Raw genomic sequence first — 19,075 nt, 5'->3', positions numbered from 1 at the left:
CCAAAAGGTAGTCCTTTTTCTCTTTTGTCTTCAGTGCATGTCATCTGGCCCAACACGGCTGGTTATTTTCCCAAAGCTTTCCAGAGAGCAGCTCCATGTCTTGACAGTCTTTTCAATGCCATCACTAGCTTCTCCTTCCACTCTACTATTGTAGAATGGCTGGCTCTGTTGCAAGCTGAAAAGTAAACAAGTGCTTTCTGGCTGTACTCTGATCGGGCTCCTCTCTTTATCTGTTCCCCCTATCCAGTTGGCCTTTCCTCAGTCCCTAGCCCTTTTTTTCCCCCTTCCATCAGTTGCCTTTTTGTTCCATGTCTTTTATCTCCTGTTACTCTCCTGCAGTTCCAGTCAAACCCCAGCCCCAAACCCACACATCCTTCAGTGGCACTGCCACTAGTGATGAAAACAATAGCATTCTAAGCTTACTTTAAATTAAAAAAGGCCTCAGAAAATGTTCAGTGCTCCCAACTTTATTTTTATTTAATGCTAAAAGTTAAAAGAAAAAAAAAAGGTACTGTAAATCTGACAAATGACAGAATGCAGGTGATATTTCCATAGCGTGATTTTAAAATAGGATAATGTTGATATCTGAGATTACACTCACTTCAGTTGACATGAGTTTCATCATATATAGAAAAAGTATCACCTTCAACTTAAAAAAAGTAAAGGTTAAAAGGTGGCACACTTTTAAAATACTTGGTGGCCAAGGAAAGGTATATAGTAAAAGTTGTAAACCATGTGTACGTTCTCATAACTTTTAATGTGAGGCCACATGAAAGACAGTACATCTGTTAAATTCTATAAATTGTTAAAGCAAAAAAGGGAAAGCTTCAACACCCCATCCCCTAACATTTTGAGTATTAAAAGCACAGCTGAAATATTAGGATTTGAAGTCTGATACTGCCCATGTACAGTAAGTAGCTTTCTGACATCTTTATCCAGCTGTGCACAATCTCTGCACTGTCATCAGGTACAAAAGGATCAAACCCATGTCCCAGTGTTAACTTTTTAACTTAAGAGAATGCCAGAAAAATAACCCAGATCAACACTCTCTCCAGCTGCAAGCCTTCTGCAAAGGCCACCCAAGGGCCAGGCGGACTCTTACTTTTAAAAAAGAGTAACCTCAACACACAGCCCTTTAAAGCAGTTCGTATTCTCCCTACTAAACGCCAGCACAGAGAAATCTGAGGTTGTCTTTTCCATAGCTGGACAGACTTATACAAAACAGCAGGATGGTTCTTTACTAATCTTTTTGGAAAGCTTGTCTGTATTAAGATTGCCAAACATACAGATAGCTACCACAAATTAGGTCAAATGACTGATCAACTTATATCTATGAGGTCAAATTCCAGTTTATAATAAAGTGCCTAGATACACATTTATACAACAGACCATAATATGTCTTTACAGATGTCTTTATGGGCATGTAAAATTGACTGTTTCTGCATGTGTGCATTGACATAAGAGAAACCAGTCTGATCTGAGTCAGAGATACTCCAATTAAAAAAAAAAAGTGTAACAACAAACTGGTTAATCATGCAAGTCTGTTTGTAATATAACAATGACTGGTAACATGAATTTGCACAGCATTAATAATAGGTGCACTCATTAAAAACACCATGAAAAATACTGTATATGGTGCAGTATCTGATTTTCAAGTGTTAATAACTCGACCATTAAAAAACATTTGAGCAATTTAAAAAAGACAAACGTAACTGAAAAAGAATCCAAAGTGGGTAACAATTTATATCTTCAAATTAAAATAGAATCTCAGGTTGTGAACGATACACATGTTGTAGTAGACCTTGAAGCCATGATTCAGCCTAATTATAGGGCCAAGTTACAAACACCTGAACATAAAAAGATTTAAAGTAGTGCTCCTGTCAATGTTAAATCATAACAGCACAAAAGAAAAACCAGTATCACTGTGAGACAACTATTTCTAATAACCGATGATTTATTGGTTTAAAAATCATTTTACTGATGCAAAATAGTGATCAAAAGAAATTAGTTTACAAAAGGCTTCTAAAAATAGTTTGAGAGGTGGGGCCTATTATGTAAAACCCTTTCTTTAATTTTCACTAGTTTATCATTTTTGTCCAGAAGAACAGTATTATTCACTTGGTATTTCAAACACATATAAGAAGGAAATTACAGGTTTCCTCCACCCCCATTTGGGCTGTCACTGCTGTGCCCAAGGCAGTGCTGGCAGCACCACGCGCTGTTACTGACATGGTACCATACTGTATTTAGCATTCACTAGAAAACAGGGTGGAGGTTAGAGTATCAACGGCAATAACACTAAATGATTTAAAAAAAAAACAAAAAAAAAAACAAAACACAAAACAGAAATGAAACCAATCCCACAATCTCCAAGTTCACCTGGACTGTAACTTCTCTTCAGACTCTTTTCAAAGGAAACAGTAACAGCAACAACAGACAGAGCTCCAGGGTGTTTCAAAAGATCAAGTGGCGCTGCAGAGCCAGGCTCTGTTCAAAGATGGCAGTGCCATCTTGTACACACCACCAGTCATTATCACTGCCTTGAGTCACTGGATTGTGTATTATGTAACCAACTAGCATGCAGCATTGTAATCTTACAACTGATCACGTGGGCAGTGAACAGTGGTCAACTTTGCCTTAAAAAAAAAAGTCCCCCCAAAACCACACAGTCCTGAAAATCTCTCAGCAGCAACTCTCAGGCAGTCCTCAACAGCCCAACAACTGAACTTTAAGAACAAAATCGAGAAAGATTCGAAATCCATGTCCTATTACTCTTAGGAGAATGTTTGAGGGGAAACATGGTGACATTTCCCAGTGGCATGTCCACTTCACAACAGTACCCCTTCCGCTCATTTCCTTTCCTTCTCCACCAATTGGCCTCCAGCCTGAGAAAGGGGCCAGCAATAAGGAATAACAGACGGTAAGGCAATCTTACAATGTCAGAAAATGTATTTGGCTTTTTTTTTTCTTTTTAAAATAAGTGCATACAAATACAGCTAGAAGCAGTTCTGATTTGCCAAGTGCCCTAAAAAAGCAGCGCAAGTCACAGCCTACATTGAAAGGTAACCAGGATAAAGCACAAAGATATGCTAATAACGTTAACAAAAGAAGAAAATGCCTTTATAAGTACATACCTTTTGTCGTCAAAAAAAAAATAGAAACACAATGTATTCAAAAAAAATCAAAATTATACAGCCATGTTTATGAAGTCTACATTTCCCTTGTCTTGGATATATATATATATATGTGTGTATATATATATATATATTTATATATATGGAGATATATACAATTCAAGCAGTTTTAGTTAAGGGTAATCATTGGGTTTTTCTCAAACCGGAAAGTCAAGAGTCTCTCTCTTTTTTCACTTTCACATCTCCAGCAAGGATGGTTGCAATTTCCCCTTGCATGAAGGCCCAGGGGACATTGGAGCCCACAAGAGGGCATTTTTCCCCACTGGGACAATAGACCTCTCCACTAGCTCCCTGCTGTTTGATGCTTTGTCTGGAGCAAGGGAAGCAGAACTTGTGCGAAGGAACGGACGGGCACTGCACAAAGTGGGTGTCCTCCAGCCGCTCGTGGCAGAGGGTGCAGCACAGCGGGGCACTGGCTGCCAGAGAGGAGTCCGGGAGGCTGGCGGGGTGCACTGGCTCCAGTCCTCCTGTGCTGCCTGCCCCCTGGCCCCCTACCTCTCTGGGGCCCAGCCTTCTTTGGTTCATAGAGGACGGAGAGGGTGGACTGCTGCTGTTCCTCCTCGTGGTGGAGTGCACCTGATTGGCATCTTTAGAGGCATGACTGCCCCCAGCATTGTCTGCAACTAAGATCAGGGCTGCCATGGGGGACTGGCCGTTCTGGGCCGCTTCAGGCGGTGTGGTCCGGTTGGAATGAGGTGAGGCAGTGGGTGGTGGTGGAGACACAAAAGAGGATGTAGGCGTAATGGGGATCTTGAGCCCTTCAGTGGATGTGGACAGCCAGGGCTGTGCCTCTCCATTGATCTTAGGGGGCCCGACTTCACCTTCTGGTTCTGGTGAAGGCTTCCTTTTCCTTGCAGTTCTTGCAACTGGAAAAAGAGAAATAAAAGGGAAAAGAGAAAATAAATAAAGGTGCACCGGAAAGGCCTTTTACTAACATGAAACAAAATTCGCTAAAGCATTTTTATTCTCTGAAAGCTGGTAGATAAAAACTCACGTGAGCTTTCAAGAGCACGTGTAACTTAAAACACTTAACTTACAGGGCTGAGGCAGTATGCCACTCAAAAACACAAAAGCCACAGAAAACGATTCCTACACAACGGCCTGTTCTGACACACGCAAGCATGTAGCCCGGCTAAACCGGGCATACGACTGCTAACGTCCCCCAGCAGGTTAAAAGGTGACTGGTGCTCTCCTGCTCTCCTCCAAGAATGTGCTGGGAAAGGAAAACCCGGTGTCAGTGCCTATCAGCCCGGTCTGACTCATCTCTGTTGTGCTACTTCAGCACAGGAACACGTTGCCACTAAGCACTGGTTCCGCCTCGGGCAAATCAGGAAGTTGGGTGTTTGTTGTTTCTGGGCCGGCCGGGGGAGAAATGGTGAATGGGAAGGGCACCCCCTCCTCTGCTCTCCGTCCCCTCTTCGCCCCGAGATCACCTCACTCCACAGCCGCCCCTACCTGCTTTAGACCCGTTGGCCCCGTTGGCCTCGAAACCCAACAACCTGCCTGCAGTCAGGGCCGGCTCCTTCTTAAACTTGCTCTCGAAGGGCCCCGAGTGGCCGTGCTGGTGCAGCGCCAGCAGCGTGTCTCGAACCGTCTTGGGCCTGTTGACCCAGTCCTGATCGCCGGGCCCGCGGCCCTTGCCCGCGCCCTCCGTGCCCAGCTCGGCCGCCCCGGCCGCGGTGGTCAAGCTGTCTGCCGGGCCGCGGTGCGAGGTCGGCGGCGGCTGCTTCTCCTTGGCTGCCGCCTCGCGCTGCTCGTGCTCCGCCGACGCGCTGCTCGTCACGGACGCCGGCCGCTTGTGGGCGCCCAGTTCGGCCGGCTGCGCCGAGCCCAGCCCGGCAGCCGCGGCCCCGGACACGGCGGCCAGTGAGGCGGCGGCGCGACCGCCCAGGCCAAGAGCGGCGGGCAGCGGCGTGGTCGAGCCGTTCATGAGCGGCACCAGGGTGGGAGGCACGGCGTGGCCGCGCCGCGGGTTAGGGCTCTGGCGGTTCAGCTCCGGCGGCTCCTCCAGCTTGGAGAAGCCGTTGGGCACCAGGATGCCGTTCACGGGCGGCGGCTGCGGCGTTGGCGGCTGGGCCAGACCGGCGGCCGGGCGGCTACCGCTGAAATCGGAGCCGAGGCGCGGGGGCCGCTCGGCTGCGGCGGCTGCCAGAGGGTAGCGCTCCAGGGCCTGCGGGGCGCGCGCGGTGGCCTCGGGGCCGCCGTGGCCGAGCTGCTGCTGCTGCTGCAGGAGAAGGTCCTTGGCGGAGAGCGGCGGCGGCTTAGCGGCGGCCGGAGCCGCGGCGCCGGGCGGGGAGCGGCCCTCCGGGAAGCAGCCGTGCGCCCGCTTGAGCTGCCGCGCCGTCTCGATGACGAACTCGACGCGGTCGGCGCCCTCGTAGTTGACGCAGCCGCGGCACACGGGCTCCGTGAAGTCCCAGATCATGGCCCAGGGCATGCGGGGCAGGTCACACAGGTAGCACGACTGCCGCCGGGACGCGGCCGCCACCGCCACCGCCGCGGCCATGTCCGAGGAGCCCGCGGCGCCGGAGGAGGAGGAGGGGGCGCCGCCGCTCCCCGCCGGCACCACGCGCGCCCTCCTCCCCCCCCAACCCCGCGTCTCCCCCACCAGCGGCGGCGGCGGCCGCAAAGGCGGCGGCGGCGGCAAAGCCCGCGAAGGATCGGCGCCCGCGCAGCGCCCCCGGTGCACGAGGGGCGGCGGGCGCGGGGCGAGGGGTTGCAGCCGCGGCAGCACGTCCCCCCGGCCGGCGCGGGCGCGGGTGGGCGGCGGGGCGGCGCGGCGCGGCGGGCGCGGCGGCGGCGGCGGCGGCGGCGGCGGCGGCGGGGGCTCGGCCGGGGCCGCGGCGGGCCTCCAGACCGGGGCGAAGACGGGCCGCGCGGGCGCGGGGGAGCGCAGCAGGTCGCGGCGGCGGCCGGCGCGGAGTGCGGGGCGGGGGGCGGGGAGGCCGGGGGGGCGGGGGGCGGGGGGCGGCCGCCGGGGCAGGCTCAGCCCGAGCGGCGGGGCATGCCGCGCCGGGGCGGCGGCGGCGGCGGCCGTGCGGCGTGGAGCTCGGGCGCGGCACGGGCCCCGGGTCGCTCCGCTGCTCTCTCACAGCTCCTGGCGTCGCCGCTCTCCAGCGCCCGCCTCAGCGCCCAGCCCGCCTCAGCTCCGCCGCCGCCGTCGCTGCTGCTGCTGCCGCCGCGGCCGCTCCACTTCTACAGACTTGATTCTTCGACAGCCTCGCAAGGCGCCTGCGCGGGCCCCCTCCCCTCGCGCGCGCGCGCCCGCCCTCCCCCGCTCCCTCCCCCTCCCCCCGCCAGAGAACGAGCGCTGCCGGGAGAGCCGGCTCCGCGGCGCCCGCCCGCGGGTCAGCACCACCCGCCTGCGCCGCGGCTCGTGTCCCCGACGTGAAGCCGTCGCTGGTGTGGCTTGCTTTCCTCCACCCGCTCGGCTCCCTCGACTGCTCAGGCAGTTCCTTCTCGTCTAGGGCTGTTTGAGCCAAACCGTGCTAGAACTCATGTTTTGAAAAGCCAGGCCACTCTGTAACCTGGTTCTGTTAGTAGCATCTTGAGGATGGGGATTTTCAGTCAAGTGCTGTTCACAGTTTTGTAAGGAGCTTTATTTGAACTCCTCGGTGAGTGCTTTTACACCCGCATGTCTTGGGAAGGACACACGCGCCGCCGGTCCCCTAAACTTTTACAACAGGAGGGTGCGCGCCCAAGCCTAGGGCCGCGTCCACCCGCCCTTCTACGGAGCCCTTCCGGGAGCGAGCGGGTACGCTGCCCGAGGAGGTTCCGATCCCCCTCTTCCCCAGTCCGCAGCCCGCCGGGCCACGCGGGGATCCCGGTCGCCTGCTGCAGGCCCGCGCGGCGGGCGCGTGACGTGGGCGCGGGGCCGCGTGCGCCGCCACCGAGTGCGCACGCTCCGCGCGGACGTGACTCGGCGCCGCTGGCACTGGCGGCCCCATTGAACGAATGCACATTCCAGGGATCCGGGGTCAGCGGCCAACGCGGCCGCGTCACCGCGCAGGCTCCGCCCCCGCCGCGACTCTGCTCCAGACCCCGCCTCTCGGAGCCAAACTTGGACTCCAGGTGGCGCGCGGCGCGGGCACGAGCGGCAGCGGGGCCTTGGCCCGCGCCCGCCGTGGGGGCGAGCGACCGGCTACCCCGCTGGCTGCTCTGGCGTCCCCGGCGCCGCGGTGGGGCAGTGGCAGCCTTGCGCCCCTGGCAAGGCCCGGGTTGGGCTTAACCCCGGTGGGTGCGAACCCGCCTGGCGCGAAGGCGAGATGTGGCCGCAGAGCCTGGCCGCGCTCTGCCACTGTAGGCCGCCACAGACTCTGCCCAGACTGAAATGAGCACTTGAGTTTCACACTTTTATCGGGAGGAGGAGCTGGCGTGTGTTATGGTAAATTACTTTTGGCTGGTCGTTAGTCTTAACTGACTAATAGACGCGGGCTTAGTCACTCGCAGTTGGGACTTTTACACTTCAAGTCTGTAAGGGCGGCCTTGGGAGCTTCCTTTGTTGGAAAACAGGCCCACATCTCTCCCTGAGACTGGAATGAGCTGGTTAAGTGTGGGAAGAACAGGGTACTAATTATATTATCTTCCCTACAACTGGATTGGTAGGTGGAGAGAGAAGAAAAATCCTGCTGACGTTTCTTTTCTAGTTGTTGCTATTGAAAATGCCAGGTTGCTTCAAAGGATTAACCACAAGGAAGAGGAAAAACACCCTTAGAGAAACAGTGGAGGGAGCTGCTTAAAGCACAAGAAAAAACCTGTCTGAAAATGGCACAGAAAACGTAATGCCAGACTTAAATGTTTTTATAGGCGAACCCTGAATGTCTTCTCTTGGGGATTTCCAGAGAGGGTGCGCCTGCCATAAAGGTCTCCCCATCTGTTCCCGGATCTTGCCCTGCAATTATAGTCCTGCCTCACCCTCTCCTGCTTGGAAAAATAGGACCCTGATTTTTTTTCTCCCAAGCAGCTGGTGCCAGCGGATTGGGTCATTCCTGGTCCCTGGTGTCCCACACCTCTTTCAAGACCTGCCACTCTCCTGGGAGACCCTGTGCCACTCATTCTAGCACGTGACTTGATCCCACTAGGCCACTGCCATAGGGGATGAGGCCCAGTCTCTGTGCTGCAGAGAGATGAGCCATCTCACCCCTAAGAAATGGCCCCACTAGGAGTGACTGAAAGATTAAAAGAAAACAACTTGGGGTTAGAGTCATGGCCTAATTATACTCATGTACCTGCCAGGGCACTGTAATATCCTCATGGGCAGGCCTGTGGCTCCATCCCAAAATAGAAATACCGAGATCCAAATTCTGCCCTGAGAGGTATTCAGTGAGGATTTTTGTAGAACAGAGCTTTTCTTCTCCAGATGGAGAGTGTTTCCTTTTTATTTTACACTGCCAGTTTAATGTTGAAACTGAGTTGTTGTAACTTCCCTTAATGAAATGCCCGCTGGAAAATGGAAAGCCTATTTTAGTTCTGGTTTCTCTTGCCATAAAAGGATCCAGGATCAGGAGGGTTAAGGCTGGCCCTGGATCCAGGGCAGCAATTCCTTATATTGTATCTGAAGTCTTTCATGCTGCCTGGCCTTTCATGTAGCTCTGAAGCAGCTTTATCGATGTATGCTAAGTAAACATAGCTTTGTTTTCGTCTTCCACCCACCGCCCTCCCTCCCGGCACAGACTGGAGCTGGATCCCTTCCAAAGCGGCTGCTGCAGCAGTTAGAGCCGCCTCCTCCACACACAGGAGCAGGGTTTCTAGGGTGAGGCAATGCGTCTGCAATTCGCAGAGACAAGGCAGGAATTGTAATTGTAGTTCATCATGTGATGACTTATGAAAGAGGAAGTTGGTATGTTTTAGTCACGTAGACTCTGCCCTTCTGCTTAAAAGGCTCTCCCGGTCCTCTCAAAAGAGAATTATGATCATCTTGGCCACTTGGAGTCAAGGTTACAGGGTTGGCTGCAGTCTGCTCCTACACAACCGCATGTGGACAGGCAGGCGGATGCTGGCTAAAGTGTTGGTGGGGCAGTGGGTTGAGGCTGGCTTTTAACCAGAACGCTCAAATGCTGCAGTTTGTCTTAAGAACCAAAAGAGATATCCTATGGGGAAGCAACAATCTTTTCCAGCTCTAATTGCTGAGATTAAAAAAAGAAAAGAAAAGTAAACCCCAGTGCAGGAGCAAAAGGAAAGCCATTCAATGTGACACTGTCAAAAGCTGGAGTAAGAGAAGTGATTGGAAGGTGAACCAAAAGGAGCAGTTCTAAACAGTAGCTCAATGGGTAGAACAATTCTGCCCCCGACACTGAGATTTACATGAGTCTCTGCTGTGTGAGCCTTAAACATCTAAAATCTGAATCTGGTCCCTGGAGCTCATTCCAGAGGAGATGCTTGTTAACACGCCACAGCCCTGTCCTGGCAGTCCCTAGAGCAGTGTAAGGAAATGGTTCCTGCCAGAGGATCCTGTTGGAACCCCACCTGCAGCTGAGGGAGGGCTGCAACCCCATGCCCCCAGCAACGTGTGGGTGCCCTCTAGGAGGTGGTGTTCCTGGGGACTGCTGAGTTCATGCATGTCACCCTATAGCCCCACTTGGAATCGCAGCCTTCATTCTTTAGAGCGCATTTTCTATTAATAGCATGATGTTGCAGCCATACTACTGCTTCTTAAATTCTGACCCTGGCATATTTGAAGGAGAAAAAACTACAGCCACATGTCATCTGAATTTCTGTGGCTACCATCCTGGGCTCCTTGTACTTGGGCAGAAGTATCATGAGACTAGACAAGCATGTATGATATTCAGGGCTTTCCACTTTGAAAAGTTATAAATATATATTTGAACATATTTATTTATGTGAATATATCTCCACGTACTATGGAGAGTCGTGACATAAAGGAAGCTTCTGTAATAGATGTCAGAGCCTCTCTTTTGTTATAGTATTTTACGAGACAGTTCTACTGTTTTCCAAAATGCAGATATGCTATTTTAGAAATACTTTCCCTCTCTTTGACCTCTCCCTGTGACCTGCCTCCCCTGTGCACAGAAAACATTAGGATATTAAAGAGATTTTTGCCCGTGGAGGAGATAAACTCTCTGTGGAGGGTCTAAGAATCAGGCCAAGTAAATCACAGGGGCTCTTAATCATGCACGTATTCTACACGGAAGCTGCTAGTTACCGGCCTACGTGTAAACATGTGCAGGTCCCCCTTTAGAGTAAATTTTGGGGTCTTGATGTAGGTTAGCGCCTGACTATGTCAGATGTAAAGAGCTAAGTGAAAGTTACAGACAAAGGAGAGATTGAGGTCACACACTCACTCAGTCTGCAAGGAAATTTGTAGGAGCACTGGAAGGAATTCAACAGCCATTTGATGCCAGAACCCTCCTATTGACTTTTTGGAAAGAGCATGATGAAGTGTACTTTTCTGGAATAATACCTGGATGCAAGTTTCACTTATGTTTAAGACACTCGCCAAAATCCTTTAAAAGATATCAGTAGGAAAATGCTGACAAAAGAGCAAACTAACCTCATGGATAATGTTTGAAAATAATAAAATGGTAACTTTTCTTTCTTTCTACTTAAGAAGGCAACTTTCCTATATATGCACTCAGTAGTAAGGGAACTGAAAAAATAGAAGAGGTTACAATTCTAAAAAGGATGTGATAGCTTTGTGTTTATTATATCTTTCATATGGACCATCAAAGAGTTATTTCGAGCATCCCATTTGATTCTTGTCAAACTTTTTTCAGAAACTAAACACCTGAGACGGTGAAAGTTTAAGTGATTTGCCTGCGGTAGCATTAAAGGTGAGTGCCGGAACTGAAATCCAGGTATGAGTGTTTTTATATATGTATATATATTGCGTTTAAAAAAAAAAAAAATCATGTAAGCACAGTTTAGAGGCCTGGAAGAAAAGTGTTCACATTTGTGAGTGTTAATAAGAGTGTTAAGATTTGCCTATCTATACCTGTATTTCTAAGAAAAAAGAAAATTCTAGTATAGTTCATAGAATGGGCGTTCCAAAGGAAAATAAACAATGACAACAGATAGAGGGATGTGGTAGAGAGGCAGTTGCCACCAGGCCATGCCTAGTATGGGACTCAAATGGCAGATCATTTTGGGTTGATGAAACTTAGATATAATTTATGAACCATAGGTAGAAATTAATGTTGGTGTTTGGATAAAAAACTCAATTCTGGGATTTAGTTGTATGAGGAACTGGTTTGTCACTCACCAGATTGGAATACTGCACCTCCAACTCCTACCTATTTCCTTAAAAACAGAGGAAAATCTCATGAAATCCTGTTGCAGGACCCCAGTACTGGCTACTTTGCACTCAGACAAGTAAATTCAGTGTGCATTTATTTGGCATTGGAGAGGAAAAGCCATGAAGTCAGATATTTCATAGAATTTCATGGTTGTAGAGGGGCTATAGGAAGCAAAATGATCATAACTTATTCCAATAAACTTTTATTGTTCTTTGTACTTCTGAAATAGAAGTTAGCTGATATGAACGAGATTGACTTTCTCTTGATAAGATGCAAATATATTTTGCAAAAGAATGCCGATCAGCAGGAGATTTTGGCATTTACCAATGAAGTTTCAAGAATCTGTTCTCATAACTTACTTGCTCTGGTCTAATGTCTTTAGCACACAAACACACACACAGAGCTATGTTTTTTAAAACAATATTTTGTAGATGATAGCCCAGTGATATCCAAAGATCTAAACATTAACAATAAACTTTTCCCCAAACCTTTTTTTTGCTTTGGTCAGTTTTCTGTGTAAAGGAGACACAGAGAACTTCTTGCAAAAGGAGAAAAAGAAGGGAAAATTTAAAAGACGATCAGTGACCCGGAATGTATTAATTGAGTGATTGTCAGTATGCTTCGGCGCATCCGCTCCTGTGCCCACGTGGTAATACCTCTTTGCCAAGGGGAGGGCACAATCACTGAGAGCATTAAAATTCACAGTCGGGGAGTTCCCGTCATGGTGCAGTGGAAACGAATCCGACTAGGAACCATGAGGTTGCAGGTTCGATCCCTGGACTCACTCAGTGGGTTAAGGATCTGGCATTGCCGTGAGCTGTGGTGTGGGTCACGGACACGGCTCGGATCTGGCGTTGCTGTGGCTATGGTGTAGGTCGGCAGCAACAGCTCTGATTAGACCCCTAGCCTGGGAACTCCATATGCTGCAGGTGCGGCCCTCAAAAGACCAAAACAACAACAACAACAGCAACAAACAAACAAAATTCACAGTCAGAGCTGAAGTGCACACAGGGAAGAGGAAAACTAAATACACGGGAGCAGATAGCCTGGGTTTGAGCCCTAGCAAAAGAGCCCTGGTGGACAGAAAAAGAGAAGTAGATTTCTTAAAATGATTACCTAAATATAGCGTCTTTACTAAAAAGCTTGTCCCAGACAGCTAAGATGCAAATACGAATGAACTTTGATGGACTTGTTGGCAAGCCTCCTCAGCCCTTCCAGCAAATTCCTGAGTGATAAAGTTGGTTCTGAAACATGCCTGGAAACTAGCATGTGTGAACTTCCTAGGGGCTGTTATCTCTTAGCATCTAAGAAGTAGCTAGATTGGGAACATTTTTCAGGCTGCTTTTATACTTTCTATCTGTCTATCTATCTATCTTTGCATTATTGGACCAACTCATTATTCTTAATAATGACTAAAACATCGGTGTTTGTTCACTTTATTAATTTGGTAAACTGAGATACCAGCACAGTAAGGAACTTGCCTAGAGACAAAGAAAATGTGCAGCTGAACAACAGCTAGAATTTAGGTTCCCCAAACTGCAGTTCTTTCTTTAGCCCACTGGTGGGCTACCTCCTATTTCTAGTTTCCTCACAGGTTCTTTTTTACATATATGTACATATCTGCACAGGAGACAGCTGTGGGACCATAGGTTCTCTTTGCGCAGCTGGTGAATGACCTGAAGGGGATCCCTGGGCCACTGGGCCTGGGTTTTTCTTGAGCCGAAGCGGGGACATTGAGCCTGATGCCATTTTTGTTGTGACCCTTCATTTGGTGGGTGGGGGTAGTGGGAGCAAGGGGTGCATGTCAAACTCAGGCCCAGCATTCTTCTGACACATATGGTATCACAAAACAATGCAGAAATGTGACTGTAAGTGCCAGCCCATTATTTGGGGGCATTGTGCCATCAAATAAAGTTGTGAGGTTAAATGGCTACCAGATCATCACATCATATGAGAACATTATGTCTGCTTGGTTTGGGCTCAGATCCCAGGCTGGGAGTGTCTAAACCACAGTCTATACTTGGTTTAAGTTAGCCAGGGCAAAAGCATCTGTGTCAGCATTAATATGTCCAACTAAAGTGTCTCAAAGCTCATGGAAAAATATTTCTTTCCCCAAGTGACTGCCATATATATATAAAATAGGCAAAGACTCAATATACTATCCATAGGCCTTTCAGATTATTCAAGAGGGCCACACCTGAGGAAAAGAGAAGGAAATCCGCCCCCCCCCCTCCCGCCGCCAAAAAAAATAGTTCCATACCCTGGAAAGCATTTGGCCAAATAGGTCAGCAGGATGTGGAAACTCGTTTTGAAGGGTTTTGTATTCTTACCCAGGATTGCATGGCTTAATACCTCTGTGGCTTCTTTGCTGCCTATATACTGAGTTTGTAAAGAATGTTAGGAGAGTAAGTTCTAGGAATTCCGATGTTTTGAAATTTGTTGTTACTTTGTTAACTGTAGTAAAATGTTATATTCAGGATTTTGGTTTGATTATGAAAAAAATTAATGAAGCTTCTTCACTTCTATGTATTTCAAAAATGGTGGTGGAAAGCATTTGTGTGTAGATATTTCAACTATTCTTCAAAAATCAGAAAAAAGAAAGAGCCATGTTCTTTGCTTTTCATATAGAGATGACTCAATATATTTTAGAATGAGTGTTCTAGAATCAGACCTCCAGATTCTGTGAATTCAGAGTGTGGAAAAGGATAAGCAGCTCCTTTTAGCTGTAACAGGAGACATTCTTTTAAAAGCCTGGAATGCTGAAGCCCTCTTATACTGAAAACATGTTAGGACATGCTTTTTTGGGATGCTGTCAAGTGGTTTAGGCTCAGAATTCTACATTCCTCGTACTTTTGAAGTTGTTTTCTGTTGGCAGATGACCTCTTGATTATTTTCATGTGGTGGCTGTTCAGGCCAACCTCTCCCATTCCAAGTAATTAAAAAAAAAAAACCAAAAAAAAACCTCTGGGAAGTGTCCATACTTTAGCATAAAGTTATGAGTTGTGTGAGTGCTGGACTTATAATGATCAGACCTATAAACCTTGGCATGGTTCATAACAAAAGTCAATTCAGAAATCCAGAGTTCTCATTGTGGCTTAGTGGTAACGGACCTGTCCAGTATCCATGAGGATGCAGGTTCGATCCCTGGCCTCGCTCAGTAGGTTAAGGATCCATCACCACCGAGAGCTGTGTTGTAGACTGGCAGCTGCAGCTCCAGTTTGACCCCTGGCCTGCAAATATCCATATGCCAAGGGTACAGCCCTAAAAAGACAGACAGACAGACAGACAGACAGACAGAAAGAAAAGGAATCAGTCATATACCACCTAGAATGCTTCATGCTCCAGAGCTTACTCCTGTTCTTTAAAAGATCGCCATGTAGAGGAATGAAAAATTACAGTGACTGTGAAAAAGTTTTCACTTTGAAGGAGCTGTCATTTCCCTGGTAAAATTAACCAATATTTTCCATCCATCTCAGCTCCTTTTTGGACAAAGCCTGGGAATGGATAAAGGGGCAAATAAATTAATGAACAAGTAAATGGTGTTTCTGTGGACTCACAAAGTTGTAGCCTTCCCCTCAGGCAGGAGATAGAAGTTAAGATGCAAGCCAGTTCTCCCACTCCATAGAGCCTCTGTTTTAGGAAGTTCCGATTCATGGATTGGAGACTTGCACTAAATTCATATCCTGTACATCACACTCTGAACACCAAGAGTTCATTTCACAGGCACTGCTGCCTGTGAATCCCAAACAAAGGGAGCCCACTTAAAACCCCTTCAACATTTACCTTATCCTAGACCACATGTTAGTAGATGTGAGTCCCAGGCTGGGACCTGGGGCTCTTGCTGCAGTGGCTGCAGTGCTTGCCCCTTGACAAACAACTCCTTAAGCAATAAAATAAAAAGAAACTGTAAGGAACTAAAAATACATACATGTGCTGTTGGGGCAAATTATAGGCAAGAAGATACAAAAAACTAAAAACCCAACTGCTGCTTCTAAAGAGCTGAGAGCAAAAGCAGGGTGTCAGGAGGAAAAGCAGGGTTATGCGTATGCCCCCTGCACATAACACCACTAAGGGGATGGGCCGGCTGTCCAAGCCACGCCTCTGACCTGACCCCTGGACCCGCCCCTACCCTTGCCCCATATAAGTAGCCAGTTCTGCTCCTCCTCAGGGAGTGAGGGAGCAAAGGGACCTGTTGTTTGTTTTCGCTCCGCCTTGCTGCCACAGGGGCCCCAATAAAGCCTTGGCTGAATTTTCCTGCCTCGCCTCTTATCAATTTCTATTGATTAAGGAAGCCAAGAGCCATAGACGGTAACAGATGTTTTGCTATTTCTTGAACCCCAGCAGGAGTCTTAACATGCCCCAGAACAGAGAGGCATGATCTTAGGTGATGGTTTAAAAAAAAAAAAATGGGAGTTCCTGTCATGGCTCAGCAGTAACAAACCTGACCAGTATCCATGAGGATGCAGGTTTGATCCCTGGGCTCGCTCAGTGGGTTAAGGATCCGGCATTCCTGTGAGCTGCGGTGTAGGTCGCAGATGTGGTTCCGATCCTGCCTAGCTCTGCCTCTGGTGTAGGCCGGCAGCTACAGCTCTGATTAGACCACTAGCCTGGAACTTCCATAGGCCGTGGGTGCGGCCCTAAAAAGACAACAACAACAACAACAAAAAAATCTCATTTCACTTTGTGGGAATTATTTTTTAATTGTCTGTTTTATTGGGAAATTTCCCAGAGATATGCAATGAGAAACCAGTCTGGAAGAAGACAAGCAGGACAGGTATAACACCCAGGGTTCTTTTAAAATACTTCGTTTTGCAGACCAAGAATACAACTTGTAAATCTTTTTTATGCTTTTATTGTGGCATATAAATTATGACATTTTAGGTGAAGCCAATAAAGCCAGCATAGGCAAGAAAGCCAGTTTCTTTTTTAAAGCTTTCCATAGGTAGTATAATTTAAATAATTCTATGGTAGAGTTTCAACACCTCCGATTGAGCACTGTTGTTTACGAAGTAAGAACAGTAATCCTCATGTAAAAAGGTAGTATTGCTACCCTAGACAGCAGATGGTGTTATTAAATACACAGGCAAAGTCTAAGGTCATAAGGAACTAACAATTAACCAGAAATACGATCTGTCACAGCCGTTTAATGGGTAACCTACCAGATATATGCCACTTGTATTTTTGTGAGTGTTGGGAGGTATATTGTCAAGCTTCAGAGCAGTTACACAATCAGTTTAGAAATATTGTAATTATATTCTTGTTTAAGCATTTAGTGAAACCAGCAAACCAGAAAGAAAGTGAAAATCAGTGTGATTTCCTCATAATATTGCTTTCTGTTGCCTGCTTTGAAAAATACTTTATTGATTCCGGTTGCACAATTTCATAACTATTCCCGAATATAATTGGTCTTCCCCAACTAATACTGTCAGAATTTTGGATTCTGTACTGCTTGTGTGGGTTGTCCTAGGTATCATTTTTGCCCCTGCAGATTTTGTAGCGTGAAGGTGATGAGAAAAAATTCCAGCCTGTGTAAATGCGAGCAGGGGGATGGTTGGTGAAAAAAAAAAAAAAGAGAATGGTAGTGGGGCAAAGGGGTGATGTGTTGGGGGCTGAGAGGACACTAGTAAAATATGGAAGTGGGCTCAGTTTTTATTGTAAATCAAATATAAATACATCAGTGAAGTAAGAGCTTTCTACATACAGCCCAGTTCCTTGTGAGGGTTTTCCAAGGAGCGTTTGCCACCGAGAATGTGTGACTGGTCTTGTTTCAGTTAGGGCTTTTGAGGATGAGGAACTGAATTCTCAAATTCACTCAAAGGAAAAATGACCACGAGGACAGCAACCAACTCTAAATCATAAAAAACACAAACGACTTGGTTAGAATTTGGACGAGTGAATGAACCTTGGCCCATGGGCCAGAATTCCAAAGTGTATCAGAGTTGTCGCTCCAGCTGTTGTCTCAACCAGTCTGAAAAACGGCATCTGGGGGAGCGAAAACACCCCCAGTACCCCAGGTGAATAGCGGATGAACAATGAAAAACAAGGTCTGGAGGTCACTGGCTAATCAGAGTAAATAAGTGGGTGGATTCCAGTCTTCGGACACAAACTGTTCTTAAATCTCCCTGCTGTGGGGTTTGGTGAGGAAGTTCGACTCCACGGAAAATGCACGCTCTTAAGAAAGTTCTTATACAGTTTCACTTATTTAAATGTGTTTATTTACATTTCTCCAAATTTAAATTGAATAAGGAAAGTGCAGCACTCTATAAGCTGCAGACTCCCAGTGTGAGACCATCTATGAGCTCAGGTAGCTAGATTTTTCCATGAGGCCAGGACTCCTGCTGACACTTCCAGCCATTCTCCGAAAGGCCATTGAGGTACCCTTGGGTTGAATGAATGAGAACTTTCTGGAGAGCAGAAGACTGGCAGCGGTCCAGCTGGAAAAACCATATGGCAGCAGAGGCGGAAAGAGTGCTTCATGACCAGGAGCTTTATAAAAAAACGTCTGGAGGCTTGAGGCAGCCGTTACAACCCAAGATCTTACTAAGCATGATGGATGTTCTTACTTCTAGGACGGCCTCCAATTTACCTGGCCTGCAGCCAGCGCTGCATCCTCAGGCGCCCCTTGGGATGGGGCTTGCAGCACAGCACCACCTCACAGCCCACCTCCAAGGCTAGGATTCCAGCCAGCCCCCTCCTTCTCCCTTCCTACCCTGATGGAGCATAGGAGATGGCACCTGAGATAAACAAATTCTGCAAATCACTGTGGACAGTTTGTTTTATAATGGGTACGTCAGGAGAGAAAATGACTATGGTAAATTCTCGTCTTAGCCACGCAGGAACTCAGTGCCTTTTCGAGCTGCCCAGTGACTTATGAGCACCAGGATCAAAACCAGGCCATCTGAGTTTTAGACCAGGATGCTAAGAGGAGATGCTTTCCACAGGCAAAGGCATAGCCTTGAGGTTTTCCATCAGACCCTCCCTGCCCAGTGTCATTTCCAAAACAATGGAAAGGAATACTTGATTTTTCCATGTTAATTCTCCATGATAATCATCTCTTATTACTAATAAGCATTTGTGCCTGTTACTGAGCTTTAAAAACTTTCTATATGGAATGCTGTATCCCTTAGGAAAGAGGTAAACTAGGAGGCAATCACGCAGAATTATTTAGAAAAAAGAAAAAAAAACACGTTATAAAGCATGTAATTTACAAGATTGTAAAGAAATAATAATTTCCTCTAGAATGCTTATGAGTTTATATCTTTAAAAATGTGGAGTTCCCGTCGTGGTGCAGTGGTTAACGAATCCGACTAAGAACCATGAGGTTGCGGGTCCGGTCCCTGCCCTTGCTCAGTGGGTTAATGATCCGGCGTTGCCATGAGCTGTGGTGTAGGTTGCAGACGCGGCTCGGATCCCGCGTTGCTGTGGCTCTGGCGTGGGCCGGTGGCTACAGCTCTGATTCGACCCCTATCCTGGGAACCTCCATGTGCCGCAGGAGCGGCCCAAGAAATAGCAAAAAAATGTAACCAATACATACTTTTTAAGATGCACACAGATTGCATTGGAAAGGTGCATGTATACCACTTTTTATTCTCATCTCTGGCATCCATAGTGTAGGCAAAAGCTGGCACT

General features: G+C 47.8%; 2 protein-coding genes across 12 annotated transcripts in view; one reads left to right on the top strand and one right to left on the bottom strand.

Annotated features, from left to right (window-relative positions):
• Positions 1-451: 451 nt before the first annotated feature.
• On the bottom strand, positions 452-5,700 carry IRF2BP2 (interferon regulatory factor 2 binding protein 2). 2 transcript variants are annotated; one of them, XM_021074287.2, is made up of 2 exons: positions 4,650-5,700; positions 452-4,060 (listed from the first exon to the last, which is right to left on the bottom strand). In XM_021074287.2, exons 1-2 carry the CDS (start codon positions 5,698-5,700, stop codon positions 3,345-3,347), a joined length of 1,767 nt encoding a protein of 588 aa, XP_020929946.1. In that variant the 3' UTR covers positions 452-3,344. The 2 variants fall into 2 exon arrangements, with proteins under 2 accessions (XP_020929946.1, XP_020929947.1); XM_021074288.2 differs by having other exon boundaries at positions 4,698-5,700.
• LOC102158473 (uncharacterized) overlaps positions 5,699-19,075 on the top strand; it is a 156,204-nt gene continuing 142,827 nt past the window's right edge. For 5 of the 10 annotated variants that reach the window (XM_084996917.1, XM_084996920.1, XM_084996918.1 and 2 more), the window contains exons 1-2: positions 6,683-7,578; positions 10,928-10,984. In XM_084996917.1, coding sequence (XP_084853043.1) covers positions 6,829-7,422 — 594 coding nt within the window. In that variant the 5' untranslated portion in view covers positions 6,683-6,828 and the 3' untranslated portion in view covers positions 7,423-7,578; positions 10,928-10,984. Of the gene's footprint in view, positions 7,579-10,232; positions 10,736-10,927; positions 10,985-19,075 lie in introns of those variants that run through there. The other 5 variants (XM_084996913.1, XM_084996914.1, XR_014827909.1 and 2 more) reach the window with 4 other exon arrangements.

This window comes from Sus scrofa, chromosome 14, assembly GCF_054392235.1.
Source record: "Sus scrofa isolate SSC_HxYL_T2T_F1_AM1 chromosome 14, Sscrofa_HxYL_maternal_Yorkshire_Landrace_v2.0, whole genome shotgun sequence".
In the NCBI taxonomy this organism is placed as follows: Eukaryota; Metazoa; Chordata; class Mammalia; order Artiodactyla; family Suidae; genus Sus; species Sus scrofa.
Note: the sequence above shows the minus strand (reverse complement) of the source record. Positions and strands in the feature narration are given on the sequence as shown.

What these genes read in the sequence shown, in the direction of transcription:
- IRF2BP2 (XM_021074287.2), bottom strand. Translation starts at nt 5,700, where the DNA reads ATGGCCGCGGCGGTGGCGGTGGCGGCCGCGTCCCGGCGGCAGTCGTGC. An exon ending in GGCCAACGGGTCTAAAGCAG is followed by an intron (nt 4,061 to 4,649) that starts GTAGGGGCGGCT and finishes CTCTTTTTCCAG; the next exon opens with TTGCAAGAACTGCAAGGAAA.